This window comes from Cydia splendana, chromosome Z (assembly GCF_910591565.1).
Source record: "Cydia splendana chromosome Z, ilCydSple1.2, whole genome shotgun sequence".
Taxonomy (NCBI): domain Eukaryota; kingdom Metazoa; phylum Arthropoda; class Insecta; order Lepidoptera; family Tortricidae; genus Cydia; species Cydia splendana.
Genome location: NC_085987.1, coordinates 26837579 through 26863503, shown reverse-complemented (window position 1 = coordinate 26863503; position 25925 = coordinate 26837579). Strand labels below are relative to the sequence as shown.

Sequence of the window (25925 nt, the reverse complement as noted above, 5' to 3'; positions counted from 1 at the left end):
AAGGAAGAGTCTCATAATCATTAACTTTATACTATACTGAAGTTGAAGTCATAGTTGTATAAGTAAGTACTAATTATTAAGATAAACTAATTTAGTTGCTCCTATTGGGCGTACAGTGTGCTATGGTACAGTCAACTGTAAAAATATGGGTGTAGACAACTTACTCAAAAATATGTCCCATAGTTCTTAATTCACTGACATAAGAGTTATGGGACATATTTTTGAGATGATTTGTACACCCATATTTTTACAGTTCACTGTACAGTCAGCATCAGAAGTAGCTATGCGGGCGAGATATCCAACGTGACTTGCACAAGCTCGTACTTCTTCAACAAAAAAGGGTGTGTAAATAATTTTGAACTCCTGGTCCGCTTATCTACTTCTGCCATTGACAGTTCATTGTCTGTTTTGGTTAAGATTGTAAGACAACCTCAGTATTAGTTACAATTACGATACCGAGATGATGAACATTTCCAAAATTATATTGACCGAGTCTAGTGGTGTACTATGAAAGTTATATTTTTGCTTTTTCCAACAAGATTGGTAAAAAAAAAATAATGGTATTACCAACAAAACTTCCGTGAGACACATACATATTGAATATATTAAAAACGGGTCACTCACGTATTTTAAGTCGAAAAACGCTCGACATGTTTCACTCCGTACCGAGTAGTGTCATCAGGAGCTTGCGTTTACGGTGACCGAGCCATCGGCCGAGTCATCGGCCGCGGATAGCTGCGGCCCGCAGTCTGCGCCGGTCCGTCACCGTAAACGCAAGCTCCTGATGAAGTGATGACACTCCTCGGTACGGAGTGAAACATGTCGAGCGTTTTTCGACTTAAAATACGTGACTGGCCCGTTTTTAATATATTTAATGGTATTACCGCGTGAATTCTATCGAGTATATTTTATTTCAATAGGATACTGTTTAGCAATAATGTGCAACAACACATACACAATACTTTTGCACTACGAGTAATATGTCAAGCCCAAAAATTAACGCTTGAAGTTGATATCTTATTGCAAAATTAATGTGGGTGACACATTATGGCTAAACAGCATCCTTCTATTCTATATATTTATTTTTCCAAATAGTTAAACATATGTTAAAGGAGAGTTCAATCAAAGCAGTGTTAGTTTTTTTACTGTTGTATACAGCAGCCCTTTATCACGTTTTTACGGGAGTTCACGTGTAAAGACACAATAAAGGGATAACCCTTATTCACTTCCTTACAATGGGTAACCCTTATTCCACTTAAAATAACAAAAAATATTTTAAAATAACAGGACAAACGAATGTAACTGATTTTTAAATAAAATGTGTCTGACAGACGTATATGATTACAAACAACGGCGTTAAGTGTATTAGTTTTATCTTACACCACACAAAACGCCGCGATATAATACCCCTTTAAGTACTTTATTTAAATGTATGTCGTCTAGTTCCAGTCAGTGGTACAGTCAACTGTAAAAATATGGGTACAACTTACTCAAAAATATGTTCCATAGTTCTTAATTCACTGATATAAGAGTTATGGGACATATTTTTGAGATGATTTGTACACCCATATTTTTACAGTTGACTGTACGTTAAATGTAAAGTTTTTATTTTTACGAGCAATTGAGCATACATAATAAATAAATACTTATTATCATTCTGTGCAACTGCTTGGAAAGTAAGCATCATTAACCTTTTGAACGCCACAGACGGCAATTGACGTCAACGTAAAATCGTGACAACGACGCCAAAGACGGCATTTGCCGTCGATCGTTTTTTGATGAAAATCTACTGAAAAACACCCCACTTTTAGGTTGTCATTATTTATTCACAAAACTAAATTTTACCCCCGTGGCGTCAGTGGCACGGCAAATGGATGCGCCGTTTGGCGTTCAAAAGGTTAACAAAAAATAATCAAAAAGGCTTATTCCAATTTAATCCGATTACCCAATGACAGCTTCCCAAGGGAGAAAACTTGTGTCCGATTAAATTAATCGTAATAATGGGATGTGCTAAATATTTAAAGTGACAATTTAAAATTAAAGGGTATTCCTAAATTGTCAGTGATGACTTCATTTTAATTTTTTTTAATTCAATATTTTAGGTAATAATTAAAAATACTTATTTGATAACTTATAATTTGCTGGCATATCGTTTTTATAAAGTAGGTAAGTGTATCAAAATTAGAGGGTACATAGTATATAAGGCGTTGTTATTGGAGATTTATAGGCCACAAGTTAGATCAATACGAAAACCTAGTGCTCAAAAAATTGCATCCTCACTTAAAAGGAAATCGGACGATACCTTCTCCGTACAAACTGCAAACGTACTCTCCTTTTGTGTTTTCTGGACATTGGTATAATGGAAAATATTTTTTCACCTCAGCAGCTCGAACAAGGGTACTTTGCTTCTTAAAAACAGTGAGCAAAATGCGATTTTGCTCACTGAGTGAGACAAAATGACATTCAAGAGACCTTTATAGTCAAATGTCATTTCAACATGCGGGGTCTAATACAAGTTCGAAATACTTGGGTTCTATTATATCTGTCCCTTTCACACTGTTAGCAAAAAGAAACAGACAAAAAAAAGTTAAAACGACATTCAACGGTATATTGAGTGTTTATAATAGGCCCCCGAAAACTTCAGACCGCATCGTTCCAAACCACGTACAAGTATGAATTCTTAATAATTAATTAATAAAAAAAAAGTTTAAGATTTGATCAATACTGATAAAATACTATATTTTTGGTATTTTATTGTACAATTAAAATAATGAACTCAAAAAATACACCGATTACTTATCACACAAAATTAATTATTTTACTTTTAAGAATTTCTACCATAGTTGACAAATAGTACGTATCCGCAATTCGGACCGTATCTTACAACGTTTGTATTTTTACAATTAAAAAGTTGTCAATTGAAGTGTCAGTTGATGTTCGTTATTTCCATATTATTTTACTGAAATTGTCTTTCCCATCACGGAACAATGGTGTTCCGGACCTTTGGGAGGCGTGCGCGGAGCCGAAGCCAACACGTAGAGGCCCTTTTGACACTTTAATGAAATGTAAGGGGTACACCGAGCGGATGCTGCCCTTACCCGTGTCATGGGACGCACGCAGAGGCAGCACCCGCCAGAGTGTAAGGGCTATTGAGAGATGATGGTATCTAAAATGAACTAGGTTATTGGGTGAAAGTGATGGACTAAGTACTGAGCTATGGGGTAAAAAACCGGACGCCTGCCTAATAAAACGGTATGCAATTTTATACTGAAATTTATTATTACGTTTTGTTTTTGTGTTCGATTGCGGTAATTAAACTTAATTGTTTGTATATCTTAAGAAAACATGAGTGCAGGTATTAAGTGATGAAGAAGGATTACATTTTTCAAGTTGTCTAATAGGTATGTTCTCACTGCTCAGGTGAAAAATGTTGTGTACTACACGAGATCAAAGTTATTTACATCTCGTGCGCTTTTGAGTCCCTTACTACGCTCAAGATTCTAAATTAGATTCACGAGCGCAGTGAGATTATAGAATCATTCGCTTGCACGGGACTCAAAATAAGCACTCGAAGAAATATCAAACTTTGATCTCTTGTTGTACAAATAACTATTATACAATTTAATATAGGTGTGAAAACCGCTAAAAAATTACAATTACCTACTCTTATTTTATTTTACGATCAAAAAAGTTAAACAAAGAGGCTCTATGATTAATAAACATCAATACGTGTAAATATTTTTCATATCTCATGCTCTCAAAGTGGGTCGTTGTTGTTCTAAAAGGTGCGCAGAAAGTGATACGTTTATGCTCTAGCGCAGAAAAGTGGTGTACTCCTCTGGGTGGAAACAAAATGGAAAAATAGTGTCTATATTTCCTCGCCTGGTACAATTGGTAATTGTTTAATTTTACTAATCCCACGTTGATCCTTTTTTTATCACAAAATGATGTAAGTAAATTGTTAAAAACAAATTATTCTTGATTTCTTTCGTTGAATTCTATTTACTCGATTTCATAAGGCGGGTGCTAAAAGGAATACACCAAAAATATTTTTTTAAACCTTACACTTGCGTAAATGAGCAAATGCAGAATCTTATACAGCCACAGTTAAACGTTTGTACGATATTAAATTGGTTTTTAAAGTTATTTAGCACTATATTCATGAAAATAAAATAAAATACAAGATAAAAATTTCTTATATTATTAATTAAATTATTATTTAATATTTAAAATACCGTTATTATGTTATTTTATTACCTGGTGCGGCGCACCAAGCTCGCGGTGCAGTCCGGTAGTCTGTTGCGGCTTTTAGAACGAAAAAGTATAAAATTGAAAAGTAAGAGGCAATCCCGCTGATTTTCATACTATAATGAACAAATAATTTTAAAATTACTGCAGTTTGTTAAAAAATGTGTGTTTTCGTAAATATTGCAATCTAAATGATATTCGCTAGGGGTTATTAATCTTCACACATGTAAAGTCTCCGATTGCAAGTAAGTCCTAAGGAAAAAATCATGGCTGTAGGTCTATTAGGTACTTCAATTACTGATTTTGCAAAATTGTCTTGTCTTGTTTGGTTTCCTCGCATTCGATATGAAAAGTAGAGTGTTTAACTCGGGTGAAAGGCACCATTTCCGTCTCGGACTATTGGCGCTCTCACTGCGTTCGAGCGCCAAGCTACCTCGACAGAAATGGGTGCCTTTCAACCCTTGGTTAACAATCTACTATACCGTAGACCTCATTCGCACTAGCGCTTTTTCAACGGGCGTTAAGAATGAGGCCTGAATGTCAATATCCAGAGGGGACTACGTTTGTGTGGAGAAGCGGTAGTGTCCACTTTCCTCTTAATGAGTGGTTCAAATGCTCAGTCGTTCAGAGGACGTCGATTGATAAAATGGGGTACAAGGTAAAATACAGAATGCGTTTTTTATTTTCAATTAAGTATGTCTAATAGCACAACAACTGTAAGCACAATGTAGAAATCGATACATACATCGGTTTACCTGTGTATTAAGTTTTTAGCCAGGAGTAAAGTGGAACACAACAGCTTACCAACTGTGTTCTAACATCATTATGTATGACACCAGCGGCGCATTATGTAAACGAAACAAATGAATTCTTGTAGCAATATGAACAGTAGTCGTCGTCGTAGGTATTATAGTCACCTTGTATCACTTCGTGACCTATTTATAATGTTTGCAAGTATATTTAATATGTGAATCTTGTATACATCTATTATACCCGTTCTTTAGCTCCTTCATATTGAGAATGCTGAACCTTTGTATTTTGAAGTTTATTAACGATTTCGTAGATTAAAAAAATCTGTACCTACAGCTACTTCAAGAGTGCTCCGAAATATCTGAACATGGACTTATTCTCCCTGGTTGAGTCACTTAGTTTGTTCAAGCGTACCTGACAGATACTATGTATATCAATTTGTAGTGCTCACTTAAGGGAGCACTTCGGTCTTGCCAATCGGTTTTTATTATTGCGAACTTGCATATACATATACCAGGCCCCAGGTTTCACGAACTCTTGTAACTTATAATATTTTAGGCGAAAGCTTTTTTATTTATAACACCTTATATAAGAAGAAAAAAATAAAGTACAAGTTCCAAGCTTTAGTAGAAGGGCTCCCAAATATACGAGACTAAAATGGTTAAAACACAAACAAAATGGCGTTCGATACTTCTTCTCCGTCGAATTACTCTTGGCAGAGCAGTCGTGGCGTTCGATACAGCTGGTGTTTTATTAACCAAGTAAAGAGCACGGTCTAATGGTATAATACTACTATTATTGGTGTGTTGTCATGGCAAGTCATACTAATTGACACGCATTTATATACAGATGTATTAGTGCATAATTGTTTACCATCGTATTTTCACGGAAACGTACGAACGTACCGACTGAAGTAGCATGACAAATACGAACGTTTCTAAGAAAATAAGATGGTAAACCTTTATGCGCTACATCTGTACGAATTACATCTAGTTTTCGAAGATGAACGATAACCACCTACGTTTAGGGTCGATACCTAATATTTGTTGGTCAGGCGCGTTTATTTTTATTTTACCCAACTAAGTACAGTCAACAACACTCCCAGCTGTACATCGGTGGACCTTATGCCTTTTGTAATAAGGTCCACCGATGTACAGCTGGGAGTGTTGTTGACTGTACGAGAACGGTTATGATTTTAACAGTCAGAATTGTGGGTATGTTTCTGTCTTGTGTTCCACCGTAGTTGCAACTGCAAAGCCGATTTTGTCCCGACCAGTCTCACTTTACCCCAATTTGAGTTCTGGAGCGCAGTTTTAGCAGCAATTGCGTAGTTCATTTACATATATGTATGGACTCGGTGCATCGTTATTGAGCACCGGTGTTAACCTTTTCAACGCCGTGTCAAACACAAAAGCAGTCACCCGGACGCCACGTCACCGAAGTGTCAAAACTGAAATTGTACTTTATGCATATGCACGTAGGTCTATGTTGCTCTGTGGTCTGAGACCGATTAATCAGTCTTTGGCGTAGAACCTGCGGTGCGGATATATCGGTCATTGGCGTCCAAAAGGTTAAGCACGTATTTTAACTGTCTCAATATCCAGCATGGATAAAATTGTTCAGTCAAACCTAGTTTAAATTTACAATTATCTTAATGAGAGATGTTCAAGTGACGTGCCATGACAAAATACTGTTCGGTATGCTGATAGCAAAATATTACGATTTTTTACACTTAATACACTCAACTATAACACTCAAGTCAGATTGTCATATTCTGCAAAATTTGAGCGCTGTCCAGTATGCATAGGAAAAATCGTCTATTACTGGTCACCTTTCAATAACTGGACACCTTATACCTACAGGGCTCGGAAACCGTTTTATTTTTCAAACCGGTTTCGTTCATTCACCCGGGAACGAAAAGGATTTCGTTTCTGTTTGCGGTTACCGGTTAAAGAACTGTTCTATAGTTGGTTAAACCAATTTGTCAGTAAATAAGAACTAAAAAAACTATACTCATCCTTTTCTTTTGGGTGCTAGTACTAGTGTAAGATAAAGATAGTATGATTCTCTCTGTCTATGTTTGAAATTAGACAATCCTTTGACAAACTATATTAAGATACTGATTTATGCCTAATTCGTTCGCCTTCCGTTTTTGTGGAACGAAATTAGCTGGTTAAATTTAAAATATCGAAGCGAGATAGAACGAGTGAGTATTGCTATCTCTTTCACGTATGACAACAAGTTTATCCGAGAGTCTCCGAAAGCCAAGAGTAACCGGTATTATATCGTTCCCTGCGAACCATAAAGTTCCGTTCCCTCTTCTTACCGGTTAGGAGAAAGAACGTAATTTTTTAGTTTGCGTTCCATCAATTAACCGGTTTTTTAATGAACGAAATAATATAACGGTTTTGGAACAATATTAACAGGTATTTCAATACCGGTTCCGAGCCCTGTACCTACTAAAAAAGATTCTGTTTAATATTCACACAATCCAAGTCAGTTTTCATGACTAATGTTATTTGGTTTACTTGAATTGTGTGAATAAATAAATATAATTTTTATTTTTGTCATTTTAGTATAATGTTTCCAGTTATTGGAAGGTGGCCAGTAATAGGCGAATAATCCTACACATGAAAAATAAATAAGTGTGTCATGTAGGAAAACAGAAAATAGAAAAGGCAAAATCATTACTTATATAAAAAACATAATTCCTACATAATTCCTAGTCAACAGAAATTCGACTACTTTCAAAGTACACTAAGTGTTAAGGGAAAATACAATGATAAGATTGATAAGTAAACGGTTACGTGACTAATTTTATTTATTAATGAAATTAATGATTGTATTTTTTTTTTGTTTTAAGTATTTGTATAACGCACCACGTCAAGTCGTTGTGCTGTATCGCCCTACTGACAGACATCTGGTTTTCACAGATTACCCGTAAAGAAGATCGGGCGACTAATGTCGATCGATTGTGTTTCTTCAGATAACCTAGCTATTACTTGACATCTCATCCGACATGCGACCATATTATATGTCATACGGGGTGTGTAATCCAAAATGCGGCAGTGATATAAAATACTTGGATAATTTTATAGATTTTTCATAAAATAATGCTGGGTAGAGTAAGTAATAAGTCCTCATAGTTTAGGTTTACACTAGGTACCTATTCATTTTGGCAATGACTTTCGGTTTTTCAGTTTATCAAAATTATCTTCATAATTTCCAAGAAAAAATTTAACCATCTCTTTTACGATGAGCTATGCTATTATCTTATCTCTGAATACCCTCACTGCTACATTCGGATAAAAGCACCCTGTATAAGACAGGTAATTATAACATGACTGTATAAGACGTATGTGTTCCCACGCTAATTATAACACTAACATCATCCTAATAACAGTAATAACGTTATGCTTATCCGGATGTCTCTTAGTATGGCACGGAATATTTCTGATTTGTTACCAAAATAGGAGGTATCAAATAAATCAATTGTTAACTGGAAAAATATTCAATTTTGTTATCATACAATACTTTACAGATGCCACTGTTATCGATAGCTCTGTAGGTGCACAGCGGCCACAAATACCTCGGAACACCGTTAAAAAAATCTTTAGCGAAATGTAAACAAACATGTACCTAATCACAATAATTTAAATCGAATTATCTGCTGCGTTTGCTTTGTATTTAACATATCGCCCTCGGATCTCTACTATATCTTAATAGATACCTACGGTAAAAATGTTGGCTTTTCTAAGATTATCACATAATGTTGTGTGCAAATGTTTGACCGGTCTCTATATCATCTTAATTACTAATTCGTAAGTACTTACCGATATTTGTGGTCGCTTTGTTCGTATGAATGAATATAACGATAAGCGGAGTAAGCCAAGAGAGGCATTTTAGTCTAATTACTATACCTATGTTCTAAATTGTTTCATATTTTCGATTTGATTTTTGTTATGTTTTGTTAACCTTTTATATGAAAACTAGCTTATATATATTAATCCTACAGCCAATTGGCTATAACAATAAAAAAATACACCTTAAAACAAACAGCATTCATGCTTTTACCAATGTAAAAAGCATACTGTGTTGGAAAAAAAAATTACACTCAATTGAAAAATCTATTGACATAAATCCTGTAGAAATGAAATAAACAGATCACCTCGTTGCATATTATTTTATCATAATATAATATTTTTTGTAGGTATGTTATGTTTTATAGGTTTACTCCTCCCCGTGGTGATAATTGACTATGTGACTAACATTCAACGTAGTCTTTAAAATTGCAACAACTATGATGTGGTACTTAATTATTTTTGTAAATAAATATTTCTTTACATCCTTGTTTTTATTTTATTTAACAATTAACTTATTATTTTTAGTGGGGTTGCGTTTTTGTCGGATTAAAAATTACTCCGCCGTAGTAACCATGAGGTTCTAAATCGGCTACTTTATGCAGTTTAAGTACTTAGATCAGATTGTATTAATTGTAACGTTCTTTCAAATTCTAAAAAAACGTGTATTAGCCAAGAATGCCCGACTTACTTACCTATTTTATACACGAGCTTACGGCTATAAAACACGAGGAAGGTAGCTGTACTGAACTTGACCTTCGAATTTATATTTTAATTAATGTATGTTATTCCAGTGTGAAATATGGGAATAGGTGTCCAATTACGACTTATTAATGTTTAATTACATTTTGAAGACTGCGATTTATTTGATATTAATATTCAGGTAACCCTGTGTTAACATAAGGTTTTATAGTTAATAATTATTCAATTGTACCTACACGATTTAATGTGTAGTCTTCTGTATCTTTCGGTACTACCTATACTATATTGTAATTTCTTGATATACATACTTAAGCTATCTAAAACAATGTCAAGGATCGGTGTTTGCCCTGTGTGTCTTACCCTCTTTACTGTGAATAAACAAGTTTCCTTAAATGAAATGGACATTTATATCGTTTCACAACTATGCCAGCCGTTACGCATGATGATTAAAAAGATCGTCATGTGGGAACAGTTGGCTAAGTTGCGTAAATTCCTTCTTCAGACATGGATTATGATGGACTCCTGTGTTATTAGTAATAGTAATAACACTTTCAACACATAAGTACGTTAGATACAATACATCCTCACTCGAACGCAATAACTTTACTTATTAAGTTATTACCTTCAAGTGAGGATGTATTGTATCTAACCAAAAACATTCAATAGTATCGTAATCGTTGGACAATTATATAAAATATTCGAGTCTAATAGCCCCACTGGACGATGATATGTAGGTAAGTATTTAACCGGTCACTCAAATACAGACAAAACCTCATAATCACAATACATATAAGAATCAAAGTATCTATACCAACAAATGGCATTTTAATAATAAAATATCTGGGAGACCGAGCTTTGCTCGGAAAACATATAAAAACACAAAAATGCGCATTTTCCCAGAGATCAGACCTAGCTAGATCGATTTTTCGCCCCCGAACACCCCCCTATAGCAAATTTCATCGAAATCGTTAGAGCCGTTTCCGAGATCCCCGAAATATACATACATATAAATAAATAAATATACAAGAATTGCTCGTTTAAAGGTATAACATAAGATAGATTAAAAAAAATGTAAGTACGACTCTGAATAGCGCATCCTTTCCGAGCTTGGCCAGAAGGTCAATGTACCTAAAGGTACCATACTTTCGCAAGAGCACAGAGTAATTCATAATAATGTATCATTTCATCATCATAGTTAAAAAGAACGAAAGCATAGGCATTGATGTAAAGATAATACATTTATTATTATTGCGCATCAGACTAGCACATTTCAAAACTAATTCTGCGTATTATGCTGTTGTGGACCCGGTTCGGGCTTCGCAGACGGCGCTCCGATGTTTGAGCTCTCCTCGGCCGTTGCCGCAGCTTCTAAACTTCTCAGGTTCGTTTCAAACTCGACCGGCTCGATGAACTTTTTCCCCTTAAAAGGTGGAGGTCCCAGTATTGCTTGGACCTCTTGGAAGTTCAGCGTCTCCTTGGCGAATAGCGATTCGGCCAACTGTAAACAGATGATAGCTTAACAAACACGATACGCCAGAGTCCGTCAGAAACGTATTTCTGAGTCGCCACAGTTATTGAAATGATTATGACCTATCGCATACTGTTGATGCGTTGGTGGCCGAGTGGATATGACGTCCGACTTTCAATCCGGAGGTCGCGGTTCAAATCCTGGCTCGTACCAATGAGTTTTTCGGAACTTATGTACGAAATATCATTTGATATTTACCACTAGCTTTTCGGTGAAGGAAAACATCGTGAGAAAACCTGCATACATCTGCGAAGAAATTCAAAGGCGTATGTGAAGTCCCCAATCCGCATTGGGCTAGCGTGGGGTATAGCCCAAGCCCTCTCGCCCATGAGAGGAGGCCTGTGCCCAGCAGTGGGACGTATATAGGCTGAATTATTATATATTATTTATACTGTTGATAGTATATCTTCGGATGAATATTTGGCAAGGACAAAACTTATTCCAACATAAGTAAGGGTACTGACTGACTCAAACAACTATTCCGACAACTTACGGCTTTCAATTTATCCTGGTTAGTTCTGAGAATCTCTTCAGTCCTGTAATACGCTTGGGCTACCAGTTTCCTCGCTTCCAGATCAATAAGATTCTTCAGCGTTTTGCTAAAGGGGCTCTTGCCTCTCTCTTTCAGGTCGGGGAAGGATACCAGTCCGACCGTTGAAGACATCCCGTAAACGCGAACCTGGAGTATACATTAATGTAGTTTACAGACTCAAGACTGCAATTGGTATATTAGGACAATTTTACTTTTAAGAACTTTTTATTGTACTAAATTAGTAACCGTGAAGTTGGACATTATTACTATCTGTCCATAGTTAAACCATATGGTTTAACGGACTCTTGTATTAACGAGCTTTAGCCGTACCTGAGCATAAGCTATCTTGGTGACTTTTTCGAGATCATTTTGTGCTCCGCTGGTGATCGAGTTGAAGGTGATGGCTTCCGCGGCTCGACCTCCGAGCGCCATGCACATCCGATCAAATAGCTAGAAAAATAAGTCGAATATTATTGTGATAAACCACATGGGTTTACAGGGGAATTGCACCTCTATAATTACACGCAATAGTAATCTGTAATGTAATCATTTAACAAATATGAAATAATTTCAACTGTAGGGTTAGTTAAAAAAAACCTATTGTCAATTGCTGTGTTGTGTATTATAATACATATACTTATATAGGGGCACGATACTTCTTAGACACACGTCTCTAGATTGTAGCATTAATGAATCTTTGTCATTTGGGCATCTAAATACAAACAGGAAAGAAGTTTCACTACACCAGTACGTCTACCACCAGTTTTGACATTGACATAACGCTCACGTCTACGTAATTTACTTTCTGTACATCTCGCTTGCACTAATATGCGAGTACGAGCGAGATGCATAGAAAGTAAGTTACGTAGACGTGAGCGTAAATGTCATTGTTAAAACTGATGGTAGACGCTTTTTGATGGTAGACATTTCGCTTTGCCAAATTTTATTCTTAAAGAATAGTAAAATATATGGGAAATAAGTTGCGCCGCTGCCGCTCTATCTACATTTCTCTCGCACGGGCATTTTGTACATTAATGTTAATAAGTTGATAAACACACGCGTGACTTTATTTTTGTATGATGCTGTAATGGTACCTAGTCCATTTATTGCAGTCAGATTCACACTAATATTGCGGTCAGAAATAAATTGAAAAAGTAAAAGCATTAGTTTGCAAAAACGACCTTTGCGAAAGCTAACCAGGCACGTAGAGTACCACTGTTTAAGCAACTGTATTAAATGGTTAAAATGAATGATTTTATAACCACGGATAAACGGAACATGTCCAGTTATAACGTTAAAGCTCTTAAGTACCTCCTCCTTAGAATACAGCTTCTGATCCGATGTGGTGTACTGCGCAAAGCCCAAGGCCATGTTGGTGCGAGGCACGATGGTCACTTTGAGCAGGGCGTCAGTGTGCTCCAGCAGCCACCCTACCAACGCATGCCCTGACTCGTGGTATGCCACTATTTTCTTTTCACCCGGAGACATCGCGTGATTCCTTTTCTCGGTACCACCTTCAAAAATAATTAGGTTCGCGTTAGTGCACATGTTCGCTCAGAATTATATGAATCTTTACATTTGAACTTTGCCTTCTACTTCAATGTTCATTCCAAATCGCACCGGCGGTCGTTAGTTCGCGCGCAGCCGTGGGTAAATAGGTGACTAATAGGTAAGTACTTTTTTTATGTCAAATATATCTTGCACCCTTGACGTTATTTTTTACAACTTAATTATGCTAATTTAGACTGAGACTAAACAATAGGGTAGACTTTTTCAAATCTCCTACGATTTTCAACAGAAAACTACAAGAACTGATAACATCCAAAACAGTTAATTGCTATTATACCCTTTGACTATGTACCTATTGAGTGCGACTACGCGGATGTAGGATCCTACATCCGATCGGACAATGTGATAACGCTCTTACTCACCAACAACCCGTTCGACCGCGTATTCCAAGTCGGCAGCTCGCACGATGTTCTGCTTGTGGCGCGCGGCGTGCAGCGCGGCCTCGTTGCATACGTTGGCGATGTCCGCCCCGCTGAAACCTGGCGTCAGGTATGCTAATCTGCACAAACCAAATGTCCTCATATTTATTTCGTAGTAATTAATACCAACATTAATAATTATTCATTTAGTATTTCATACAAAACTGTGTATACGGAGCACTTATGGAATCACTTAAAATCCTGCAAATCGGTTAAATTAAAATGTGTTTTTTGATGTATTAAAAAAAATAAAAAACTGTCTATCAGTACCTATAGATGTTGTTGAATATGTACTTACCACAAGACCAATAAAAATGATAAATACCATTTCGCTGGCCCAATATTACAGGGTTCTGTTTCATTTTATCGAACTGAAATTTGAACGTTGTCATAGTGACATTAAGACGAATTTCAATTATCTTGAAAATGTAACATAGAATCCTGTAATATTGGGCCAGCGATATGTGTTGAGATCGTTTTAGAAAAAAATGACGTAAATTATAACTATTAAATAGGTAGGTACCTACAAGTTATACAACAAAAAGCATACATGGAACTCTTGAAATGGCTATCATTTTTTGATTAGTTGATATGGATAATAGGGTTAAGTGCGGTAGGCGTTGTTTTGATCCCATTTGTTTTGACCCACTGTCGATAAAAGCCTGAGAGAAATAGGTACCTATACAGGGTGTCCCATAAGTGACACGTCACAGTGACACTGGACCAGGCCAAGAGGACCCAAACCAACTTAACATGACCCAGTAAGTGGCACGGTTTTCGAGTTATTGCCAAATTAAGGTTTTTCATGATTTTTTACCGTTTTTAACATTGTTAGTGCCAGTGTGCACTCGGAAAGGTCTCGAAGTTATTTTTTTTTATGTGTATGGCATCATGAATAGTTAATTAAGATAACAGAATAGGCACTTTATGGATAAACAATGTAAAATGCAAAAAAGTACTGGTTTAATCTTGAATTAAATTCACAGCGGAACATTAATTTCGACTGTCTAATTTCTGCCGTACACATAAAAAAATTAACTTCGAGACCTTTCTGAGTGCACACTGGCACTAACAATGTTAAAAACAGTCAAAATTCATGAAAAACCTTTATTTGGCAATAACTCGAAAACCGTGCCATTTTACTGGGGTCATATTAAGTTGGTTTGGGTCCACAAGGACTGGTCTACCTCCAGTGTCACTGCGACATGTCACTTATGGGGCACCCTGTATAGAAGACTATTAAGATGTCCGAATGCTATGAACAACTATACATGTCATATTCATATTGTGATATCTCAATAACGAAACAATATTGTAACACAGTACCGTTTGGCATAGTGACTCGGCAAATCCTCCAGGACGATGCTCTTGAGATGCCTCTCGAATATTTCTTCACGTTCTATCAATGTCGGCAAGTCAATCAAGATATGGCGGTCGAAGCGGCCAGGACGGAGTAAAGCCTGGAAATTGAACATGTGTTTGATTTCTTTCTTTGCTGTGCTTCTTAAGCTAAGCCCCTTCTCAGATTTGAGAATTGAAGGACAACTGCAGCTTAGGCGAAAAATACTGCGTAAAAATCACAGAAATAGAAGTTTCGTTCTCGACATTTTCCTCCTCCAAAACTTAAACCAATCGTAACGAAATTTTGGAAACGGAACGGATTAAGAAAGAAATGATCTGTGTCTGACTGTTTTGATTTTTGCGTTTATTGTTGCCGATTTTATATGCTAGGCGTCTGTTTACGGCGCATTTAGCCGTTTTTAGCGCTAGTTGAAGTAACCTACTTCTTATAAAAACAAGAATATCAGAAAAATCAAAACGTACAGACACAGATACTGGTAATATTGAACTCATACAAAATTACTTATCTCGGGCCATAATCTAGAGAGCAAAATGTCTAAAACGTTTGTATGGAAAAAGGATCACTAATATATCGTCTTAATTAAAAGGATTGCAATATTTGAATACGGATACTTTGCAATAGTAATACAATTACAACACGATTGTCTCTTGTGATCAGTCGATACCTTATCGAGCACATCAGCTCTGTTAGTAGAGGCGAGCACGACGACGCCCTCGCGGCTCTTCATGCCGTCCATCTCGACCAGCAGCTGGTTGAGCGTCTGCTCGCCCTCGCCGCCGCCGGGGCCGAACGAGGCGCCCGACGACGAGCGCGCGCGCCCCACGGCGTCCATCTCGTCTATGTACACAATGCAAGGCGCACGAGACGCGGCCTCTTTGAACAGGTCTCTGTAAGTTTTATACGCTATTAATGCAGTCAGTGTCGTGGTAGATACGTGATATAATCCGTTAGTCACGACTTCACGAGACTGTGATTACAGGTATAAATCAAACCCGACCAACCGACAACACCAAACCGTCTGTAATCGTAATTACGTTAACCCGTTTGGCGATTGGGAATATTGCTACCTGACCTAATCACTGAAGTGGATATCACAAAGCAAAAACCTGAACTGACTAACTGACTGGTATAGAAGAAGAAGTATGAAATTATGAATGTAACATGATATTCTATTCAAGCAAGTACACATGTAAATAGGTGTACCTAAATACATGTGCACATACAAAATTGTTGCTCCTTTAGAACCATACACGACAATATTGCTTTTAATAATAATAAATAGGCAGGTACCTGACTCTTGCAGCTCCTAGGCCCCCTATCATCTCTATGAACTCTGAACCATTCATAGACAGAAAAGGTACATTAGCTTCTGTGGCCACAGCTTTCGCCAGTAACGTCTTGCCGCAACCGGGGGGGCCGAGTAATAGAGCTCCTTTTGGTACCTGGAATTAAATTGGTTTAATCCATGTACATTTTCAGTACCGTACTTATTAATTATTATATAGGACACGTGCATGCATTTTTGATGTAAACATTTACTTTTAATGCAGTATTAATAATTTTTAATGTAAATATTGAAAAAATATATTTATGCTTAAATAATCTATAAAAATAGCTATTTGTTCTTGTTTCATAAATCGAACTTAAGTAATATAACTTTATCGTATAAGTACCTTGGCACCCAAACTTTTATAGTGCTCTGGTCTTTTAAGGTAGTCCACAAACTCCATAATTTCAATTTTTGCTTCTTTAAGGCCAGCTACATCTTCGAACTTTACTCCTTTGCCTTGCCCAGTCATAGAGTTCACTAATGTGAATTTCGCGCGACCAAGCTGATTCTAAGATACATAATAAATATATTGTATTAACCCTTTACATATTCCTTTCATCAGTAAAACTATCACGTAATGAATAACAAAACACTCACAAAGCCACCAAGGTTCATATTCATTTTCATAGACTTTGTAGAGTACAAAAATGACAAAATAACTGCAGCAATAAGTATGCTAGCAATTATTTTGCCTGCTACACTTCCATTCCTGTCATAGATCACTCGAACACCTGAAACCATGATCAAAACATTTGGATTTCCATACATATAATAAATTACCTTATGGCAACTAAAAAAAAAAATACCATTTACAATGGAAAACACTTAAATTATTCTTAATGAATGGGTTTTTCCCATTAGTTACCACCAAGTTGTTACCAATGGTAACTGAGAAAGAGTTATCTACCACCGACTCAAGTAGGTTATTTTTTCAAAGGGAACCCCTGAGAATTTTTTCACAATACGTACAAAAAAAATTTTTGTTGCTGTTCAATAGTAATAAAATACCTATAAATGTCAAAGTGCTTTAAAAATAATATGTTGATTAGTGTTTTAGTAAACTGCTCTAAAAGCCCATGTGCTGTGCTCTCCAAGCGGTTTTATTAACAACCCCATAACCCTACAATTATTTACTTATTTACCCTGAGAAATGGTGAAACTCTCAGCTTGGCATTATATTACAATATAACGAAATGAAGACCTAACGAAATGAGTCTGTTGGTTTTTAGATCAGGTTCCGTACAAACTCTGCACTGGCGTCAGGGGCAGGAGCTAATGTTGTTTTTCAAAGGCTAAGCTAAACCACAACGAAATTGTTTAATTTGCGCATTTTAATTTTAAACTTGGAGCGGTAAAATTGTTTACCAGTAGACTCCAGGTGTTTGTAAACAAGTGGTTTCGGCGAATCGTACCAGTTTACTGGCCACGGACCATCTCTTATACTAAATTATGAGAATTAACCGGACGAAACCCTTAAAGCTTAGGAGATATACTTCTGCGGAAATGGCGCTAGATAGGACATGTTTTACGAAGGCCAAACAACCACCTATCCAACCAAGGGCTGACTTAGAAAATTCGCGGGAAAAGGGGGCCACGTACCACCTGGAGGCGCACAGTGGAAAAGGACGCTGCCTCAGTTGGCCTCGGCTGTGCGGAGGTGGAGGAGGCCGCGCGGGAACGTGAAAATGGGTCCTATGTCCCTGATGACGGACACATCAGGACGATACCATCACCATCATCATCATCATCATCATCATTAACCACTTCTTACTAGTTACCACCAAAGCGAGTCGCTGGTAACAACTTGGTGGTAATTAGTGCCAATTAGGGCTGTAACTTGTTACAATAGTTTAATCTTACCTTCTTTAACACCCAGACTGTTTTCAGTTTCTCGTAGTTTCTCCTCGAATCTGTGAATATCTCCAACATTCATGTGGTATACACGGTGAGTAGCCTATAACCAAGATAAAATGAGTATGAATGCAAATTCGATAAAGGCGTATCCAGATTAGTCAATTTTTCGCCAATCTGATTCAATTGCCTGATCGAATCAGGAGGTGCGGATGCAAATACCATTCATTTCTGATCAAATCAACCGATTTGATCAGTCCCGTCTGGATACCACTTAACTAGTAGCTCCACTGCATTTTAGCTGCACTCTTGGCGTTTAAGTGCTATGGACCAACAATACATTTTCTATGGAGAACTTATGGGAACACTTTGGTGTTGTAACTCACTTACAGATGTTTTATTTTAGTATTCTCACCCTCTTACCTAAGATACCATAAAAATCATAAGTCACACTCTAAATAGTATGCAAAGTAATATAACCTTTTTCCCCTTGATTATGGCACCTTCATGTAGGATGATAGTGACCACTTCAATATCTGGCCTAACTATGAGCTCTTCTACTTCGCCTTTTGAAAGCATTGAGTAAACGAATTCATTCCAAGAAACATAGCGCACCATCTGAAAAATGGCAATCTCATTGGTAAACACTTACTTAGTTAAACTGAAGTAGAGTTCAATAGATATTTTTATATATATAATAGAATTTACCGTATTTAGGGGAAGGAGACCATTGGGCAGTCGGGAGGCTCGGGCACCCCCTTGTAATTCCTGATTTGCAAGAGGGTGCCCGAGCCTCCCGAGTGCCCAATGGTCCCCTACTTCCCCTAAATACGGTAAATTCTATTATCCCCTACTACAAACTCCTTCACTTTTTAAGGACAACCATGATCTTGTTAATGGGGTTTAAACTTTATTTAAATAAAGAAAATAATTTTAATTCATTAATAGTTAAAAATACATATCTTAATTTTCATACAATTTTATTTACAATATATATACAGTGGTACTACTAAACGAAATTAATAACTAGCTTAAATCTAAAATAGGCCCTTGAGGCATTGTACCAAGGATGCTGGCGGCTTTCCTCGCTGTATCGCAATGCTGATACGTTGTGCGAGGTAGCCGCCAGCTCTTCGGTCACCAGTTACGTCAACCAGACGCTTCGCGATTTCTGCGAACAACTTATGCGCGCTGGGATGTGTGTGATATATGTTAATTATTAATATTTCAGTGTAAATATCATCGAGATGCTAGCATCGAGACGCTTTCGAGATGTGGTGCTGGAGAAAGATGCTTCGTATCCCCTGGACAGCATTTCGGACTAACGTCTCCATACTGCGAGAACTCAAGATCTCGTCGCGGCTGTCATCCGAATGTCTACGCAGAGTCCTTGAGTACTTCGGTCATATAGCAAGGAAAGACGGTGGCAGCTTCGAAATGCTTTTTGTGACCGGCAAAGTGGATGGGAAAAGGCCGCGACGTGGACGCAGTCCAATACGTTGGTCCGACCAGATCCGCACCACTCTTGACTCCTCAGTCCACATGGCTCTCCACACCGCCAAGGACAGAACCAGATGGAGAGAAATTGTGAGAGAGAAGGTGATTCAGAAGGGAGGTCACGACCCTCAGCACTGAGGATAACGACGCAAGGAGGAGGTAAATATCATATGCAAAACTGTGGGTTATTCCCACTAGTTACCACCAAGTTCTTACCAGTGGTAACTACTGGGAATTTTTTTCCCACCTTTTACCACTGGTAACTACTGGGAAAAAAAAATTCCCACTAGTTACCACCAACTCGCCTTGGTTTGATATTGTTAGAATTCAATACTAATAAAAACAGTATAAATAGTATAGTATAAATGTAGCGTGCTGTAATAAATAATTATGTGTCAGTTAGTGATTCAATAAACTGCTCTAAAAGTGATCAAAAATATTAAAACAGTTTTACCGGTATAAGTGTAAAAAGTAAATAGAAGAGTCTCATTCTAGTTAAGTAGAAATTAACTTATTATCCGGATTAAAATTATCTTATTACATAACTGTAAATTGAATTACATATTTATACAAACGAACAAACAAATCAGTCAAAAACCGACAGAACTGATTTCGTTTTATTATTTACAGCTACTTCATTTCGTTCTATTATAACACGACGCAGAGCTGGAATATGTAGGTATTCATAATTTGTAGTCAGGCTATATAAATAACTACAGGGCATGGTTGTTATTAAAACCACTTAGAGTGCTTCGGATGGGCTGACTGCTCGGACTAACCAGCATAGGCTCGCATTCCAATTACGCTCGGGTAGTAAATCACTCGGTCATGTTACGCTGGTTGGCTCGATTGCTTAATCACCCATGCTAGCAAGATGGTAATAACTAAACATCGGTATCAACGTTCAAATTTCGTGGCACTTGGTAAGGGTCGCAAAAAAAGAAATACATAGGTATCATTGTTTTATTTATTAGTAATAAATAACATTTAATTTATTTTTATTCTTAATCGTACTTTGGTAAACTGTACATATATTTAAAGAGGTTTATATTCTTAATACGTCATAGAACCTCAATACTCATTTCATTATCCATTTGTAAAAAAAATTCTAAATGCCAAATAGGCAACAAATGTCAATGTCGCTTGCAGCTTGGGCCGCAACAATTGCGATTGCGCGGCCTTTCTTTGTTTTACCACCCTAATTAGGAAATGTACTATTTAGGGGCTTTTTTATTTACATATACAAAATAAAGGTTAAAAATACTAAGTGATTTGTTTGTATTTATTTTTCTGCCAACCGTACATTGCCACGAAATTTGAACGTTGATACCGATGTTTAGTAATAACACTCTACCAGAGGGGCATCAGGTACTATTTGTTAGGTAATAAGATAAATTTAATCCGGATAAGAAGTTAATTTCTACTTAACTATAATTCTTCTATTTTAGTATTTACACTTATATCAGTAAAACTATTTTAATATTTTTGATCACTTTTAGAGCAGTTTACTGAATCACTAACTGACACATAATTATTTATTACAGCACGCTACATTTATACTATACTATTTATACTGTTTTTATTAGTATTGAATTCTAACAATATTCTGGTGGTAACTACTGGGAAAAAAACTTCCCACCTTTTACCAGTGGTAACTACTGGGAATAAAAATTCCCAGTAGTTACCACCAAGCCGAGTTGGTGGTAACTAGTGGGAATTTTTTTTCCTAGTAGTTACCAGTGGTAAAAGGTGGGAAAAAAATTCCCAGTAGTTACCACTGGTAAGAACTTGGTGGTAACTAGTGGGAATAATCCAAAACTGTTAGGTTATAGGTATGTGAAATGCTAACAAAATGAAATCAAAATATTTGTTTACATCATTTGCCATTTCTATTGTACCTTAGTAACTTAGTATTAAAAAATATAAATTATGTTAATACCTCATTCTGGGTGTTGTCTCCAGGAACCAAAAGAGAACTAAGTATTACAAGAATACTGGTAGTAAGCATCCAAAATGCTGCTTTCACCAGTAGAGATGGTACATTATTTTCTTCATCAGTTTTCTTTTTGTCTTTATCCTTCTGAAATAAAATATAAGAAAATTTAAAAATATGTATAATAACCTGAATTGATCTATGTTGCTAGTCCGGTATTATACAACAAGCTGCCAGTCTCTATCACAGAAGCGGTAACACTTAGTTCCTTTAAAACAAAACTATAAAATTAAAGAACTTATTGATTATAAAGAATAGTATAATATCAAAATTATATAAACATAAAAGATAAAAATGTAGATACAAATTGCCGCTACATACAAACAATGCCAACATAAATATTAACAAACATTTTTAAGTCTTGAAGGGACTAATTATAATTACGTCTTGATAGGGATTAAGTTTATGACCTTTAGGTCATAACCTTCTGTTCTGAAGTGCCCTTTTTTCCCAGAAGTTAATTATCTCTGTAAAAGTTCAATCGAAGGTGAAATCCTATGATGACTGTGGGTGTAAAAAAAACAGATTTAATTAAAATCCCACGCTAAGAACTCTTATAAAAATAATTATTCAGTATTTTGTTCAATAATCTCTCTTGGAATATTTTCTTCAATAAGAAATGATGGGAGTGCATCATTTTTTCCTGACTAATTGGACAGAATTTTTTTACCGTCTAATTAATTGTCTTGAATTTATTCAGAATTAAACTCTGATAGCAAGTTTCTAAGTCTATTTTACAAGTACGCCGCATACAAAGTAGTGATAGTTTGAACTCAAATAGGGGTGTCCAGATTGCCAGGATTGCTATGCCAAATATTCTGATAGCTTGTAGAGGTGAACCAGATCAGTGTGATACATTATTAGATTCGTATTAGTATTGAATTTGACTATATAAATTAGTATGTGAGAAAAAACTAATTCTCAGCCCCAAAAGGAAGAAACCTGTATTTGGCACCGAGACTGCGCTAATTCCCGTATTTCAGCAATTTGTACCTACTTTTATATAAAATTCCAATATCCACGTTGATAGATATAAGTTTGAAAATTGTGACCTGTAATACCTTCCCTATTACCTATAAAAAATTAAACAATTGTTACGTTTTTAGTAGGTACATAATGCAAGCATTTGTCATCAATAAGTATATTATTTTTATTTAAAGTACAATTTTGGTAATTTTGGTACTTCAATACACTGATACTTCTAATAATTGGCTTTTAAAATAACAAATGTATCTGATCATAAAATAATTTAACTCATTATGTTAACATTAGCTTAGCATAAACTTATGTAAGAACCACATAGTGTTTACCATAATCTCTCTGAAACCTGGATGAAAGGATTTTACTTTAGGGTCTTATTCTTTCTTTTCATCCTGTTTCCCTCTATTTGGGTGTAGGGCTCGAATTGCATTATTTAAGTAAATATTTTGGGGACAATCTGACGGAATCCCTTTGTTTGACATAATTATTGAAAGTCATAATGTAACAATTGTCAGATAATCATAAGTCATAATTTTGAAACCGTTAACTTTTCAGGATTTTCGTAAGCTTATTCTGCAGATAGGTTAGGTTTGTTTTATGGCAAACCTGAAACATTACGCGTTTCGGGGAAAAACCAAATTATGATTAACGAAAACGTGGACAAACAATACATTATGACTTAAAACTTTATGGGAAACAATAGAGACCCCAATCTTACACATATCGCACCAGTAATAGTTAAATGGAATTTATGAACTATAGTATACCTTATCTTCATCCTTGTTGAAATTGTTAGATGATGTATGGAACCTTCGAGTACCACATATTGCACTGTAAGACAATGTTCTCAATCCAGGTAAATGTGATCTTTCCAGTAAATGGCATGCTGCTTTAATTTCTGCATGTAGTTGCTTTTGCTGCTACAATCAATAGAAAAAATATAGGTATAAAATTAGAACACTTGGCTAGTAAAACTTATAAATAATTTGTTATGAAATATTATGCAAACATTACTTACTGGATGTATAGATTTACTATTTATCTGGCGCAAAGCTGTTACAGATTTACACAAATGAATTAGGTTGTCGTGGAAGTTCTTCGTACTTTGCTTCTCGAGTATTACTTTTCGAAAGTCTAAATGAAACTTTGATTGAATCTTAGCTGTGGATAGTGTCGGTAATCTCTTGATCGATAACATTTTGAACTTTTCTAGAATGCACTAACGAGAAATTTAAGAAGCCACAACTAGAATGAAAAGAAGATACACTATACACAAATCTTTATCACTTAATATTGGAAATTGATTTAATTCTATTATTCTATTTTTATGTTATCATAAATCTTGACAATTACTATTAGGTTAGATTATTTTTACCATTTTGATTTTGACACTTGTGTTGTGTGTCATTGTTGTGCGTTCAAATATCACAAAACCGCGTCAAACCAAGTCGAACGTTAGGGTGCGGTCACATATAGGCAAATGTTATTAGAATTATAGTTTGTCAAAGGACTGTCTCATTTCAATCATAGACAGAGATAATCATACTATCTTTGTCTTACACTAGTACTAGCACCCAAAAGAAAAGGATGAGTATAGTTTTCCTGGTTCTTACTGACTGACAAATTGGTTTGACCAACTATAGTACTTAAAGTAACAAAATATTAATAGAGCACTAACCTACTAAATTGTTTACGACTTGTAAACATTGCAGTTTTTCGTTATAGGCCCTGTGCATGAACTATAGGGGGCAGCATAGGAGCCGTCAGATTTTTGGCGCGAGGCGTAAATGTGTCGTTTATGCTTCCGATGTAGCTCACGAGATGGCAGAACCTACTATGCACAAAGAAACGTACCGACGAGAACGGTAGATTGGCAATGTACATGTGCACATGTCGATGGCAAAAAGCGGAACTGCTGTAAACGCCAAAATGCAAACTTTACACCAGAGCCAAAAAACTTTTCGGTTTTGAGAAAAAAAAACATAACTTCTTTATTTATGAACAAAAATACTTGTAATTTGGATCTTACTTATAACTTATAGATTTCTATCAACTGCCATATTCCAAGTTTGGCATAAGTGAGTAGTTTACGGTATAGTGGCGCTTACGACAATGGCACTCCTTTTTCGTAATGCGGAAACGCTGTGCGTGCAAAAGGTAAATGTACTGAAATGGTAAGACTAGTACACATTTCATAAAGCATAAATGCTGTAACCAGTTGCATATTTATTTCAAAGATTAAATAATTTTGACTTAGATGCCAATAAATTCGTTATTCGACTTACTGAATTGTGTTAAGTGCCAACCGCTAAATAGAAACTGTCAAATTAATACGCCGTAAGTATCAATCAGCTTTTATTTACACATTTTTTAAAAATGTTATCGTCTTCCGGTTCGAGCGCCATCTTGATGGCACGCGTCGGGATCAATTGTTTTGTTTTTTTGCTCATTAATATTGTTTAAAGTGTAATATTGATAGCCTATTATACAGTAAACTAATGTGGTAGTGTGCAGTGAATGGAGAATTTATCTTGAAGCACGTTTAACCATCATTTTGGAGTCAACGGCCGGTTGTCCACGTGTTTCTTGTAAAGCCCGCTATCGCTTTACAAGAGCTAAATCACCGTACACTGTCTTGTACTAACCGTACAATTTCAATCGTCTTACCCTGCTACTACGACCTTGACACTGGCGAAATAGCCCCAATTGGCTGACCCCTTAATTTTAAAAGAATGAATGAAAGAATAAAAATGTTATCAAAGTTTAAGTCTAGTTTCATAATCAATCAAATGCTTAATAGGAACAATTACCGCAATAAAACATGCATAATTATCAAGTCTCATAATCTCTTTATAAAAACCATACAAAAGGTTGCTTAAAAACCAAATTTCAAGTGGCTTTCAAAAACATGAAAACTTCAAACGGCTAGAGAGAAACTTAAACGATTTCACAACCTTGTGTGTAATGTATACATAAATAAATGTACACGGCGAAGCGCCCGCTGTCGCGTCAGGCTGTGGGTAGATCGCGCAGGGGGTGGACGTGTCGCGCGTGGACGGAACTAAACCTTGTGTTTTACTGAGCAAGCCCCCTCACGATAACAGTGGACGTTACATTGGCGACGAGGATAAAAACGTGAGAAAAATAAAACCTAATAAATGACTAAAATGACCGACGAAAGTTATCAGTTTAAATTATTTTTTTTTTCAATAAAAGGAAGAAAGATAATTGGCCAAGTGGCACAGGAATAGAATCGTATGAATAGGTACCTAATTAGATACCCATCATTTAGACTTGAGCCT

General features: G+C 36.2%; 1 protein-coding gene and 1 long non-coding RNA gene across 4 annotated transcripts in view; both read right to left on the bottom strand.

Moving 5' to 3' along the window:
- Positions 1 to 1591: 1591 nt before the first annotated feature.
- Positions 1592 to 25925, bottom strand: part of LOC134804932 (uncharacterized) — a 297802-nt gene continuing 273468 nt past the window's right edge. The window contains exons 2-3 of the long non-coding RNA XR_010146191.1: positions 3269 to 4737; positions 1592 to 2959 (exon numbers count right to left, since the gene is read on the bottom strand). This is a non-coding gene — a long non-coding RNA (uncharacterized LOC134804932). The remainder of the gene's footprint in view (positions 2960 to 3268; positions 4738 to 25925) is intronic.
- On the bottom strand, positions 10780 to 23990 carry LOC134804758 (paraplegin). Of its 3 annotated transcripts, none has more exons than XM_063777973.1 (15): positions 23642 to 23990; positions 23391 to 23543; positions 21589 to 21729; positions 18633 to 18770; positions 18162 to 18255; positions 16899 to 17032; positions 16645 to 16809; positions 16262 to 16413; positions 15636 to 15858; positions 14935 to 15068; positions 13552 to 13688; positions 12932 to 13134; positions 11951 to 12070; positions 11582 to 11767; positions 10780 to 11058 (listed from the first exon to the last, which is right to left on the bottom strand). In XM_063777973.1, exons 1-15 carry the CDS (start codon positions 23819 to 23821, stop codon positions 10837 to 10839), a joined length of 2382 nt encoding a protein of 793 aa, XP_063634043.1. In that variant the 5' UTR covers positions 23822 to 23990; the 3' UTR covers positions 10780 to 10836. The 3 variants fall into 3 exon arrangements, with proteins under 3 accessions (XP_063634043.1, XP_063634046.1, XP_063634044.1); XM_063777976.1 differs by having other exon boundaries at positions 21589 to 21726; XM_063777974.1 differs by having other exon boundaries at positions 23391 to 23540.

What these genes read in the sequence shown, in the direction of transcription:
- LOC134804758 (XM_063777973.1), bottom strand. Translation starts at nt 23,821, where the DNA reads ATGTTATCGATCAAGAGATTACCGACACTATCCACAGCTAAGATTCAA. An exon ending in TCAACAAGGATGAAGATAAG is followed by an intron (nt 21,730 to 23,390) that starts GTATACTATAGT and finishes ATTTTATTTCAG; the next exon opens with AAGGATAAAGACAAAAAGAA. An exon ending in AGCTGTATTCTAAGGAGGAG is followed by an intron (nt 12,071 to 12,931) that starts GTACTTAAGAGC and finishes TTATTTTTCTAG; the next exon opens with CTATTTGATCGGATGTGCAT.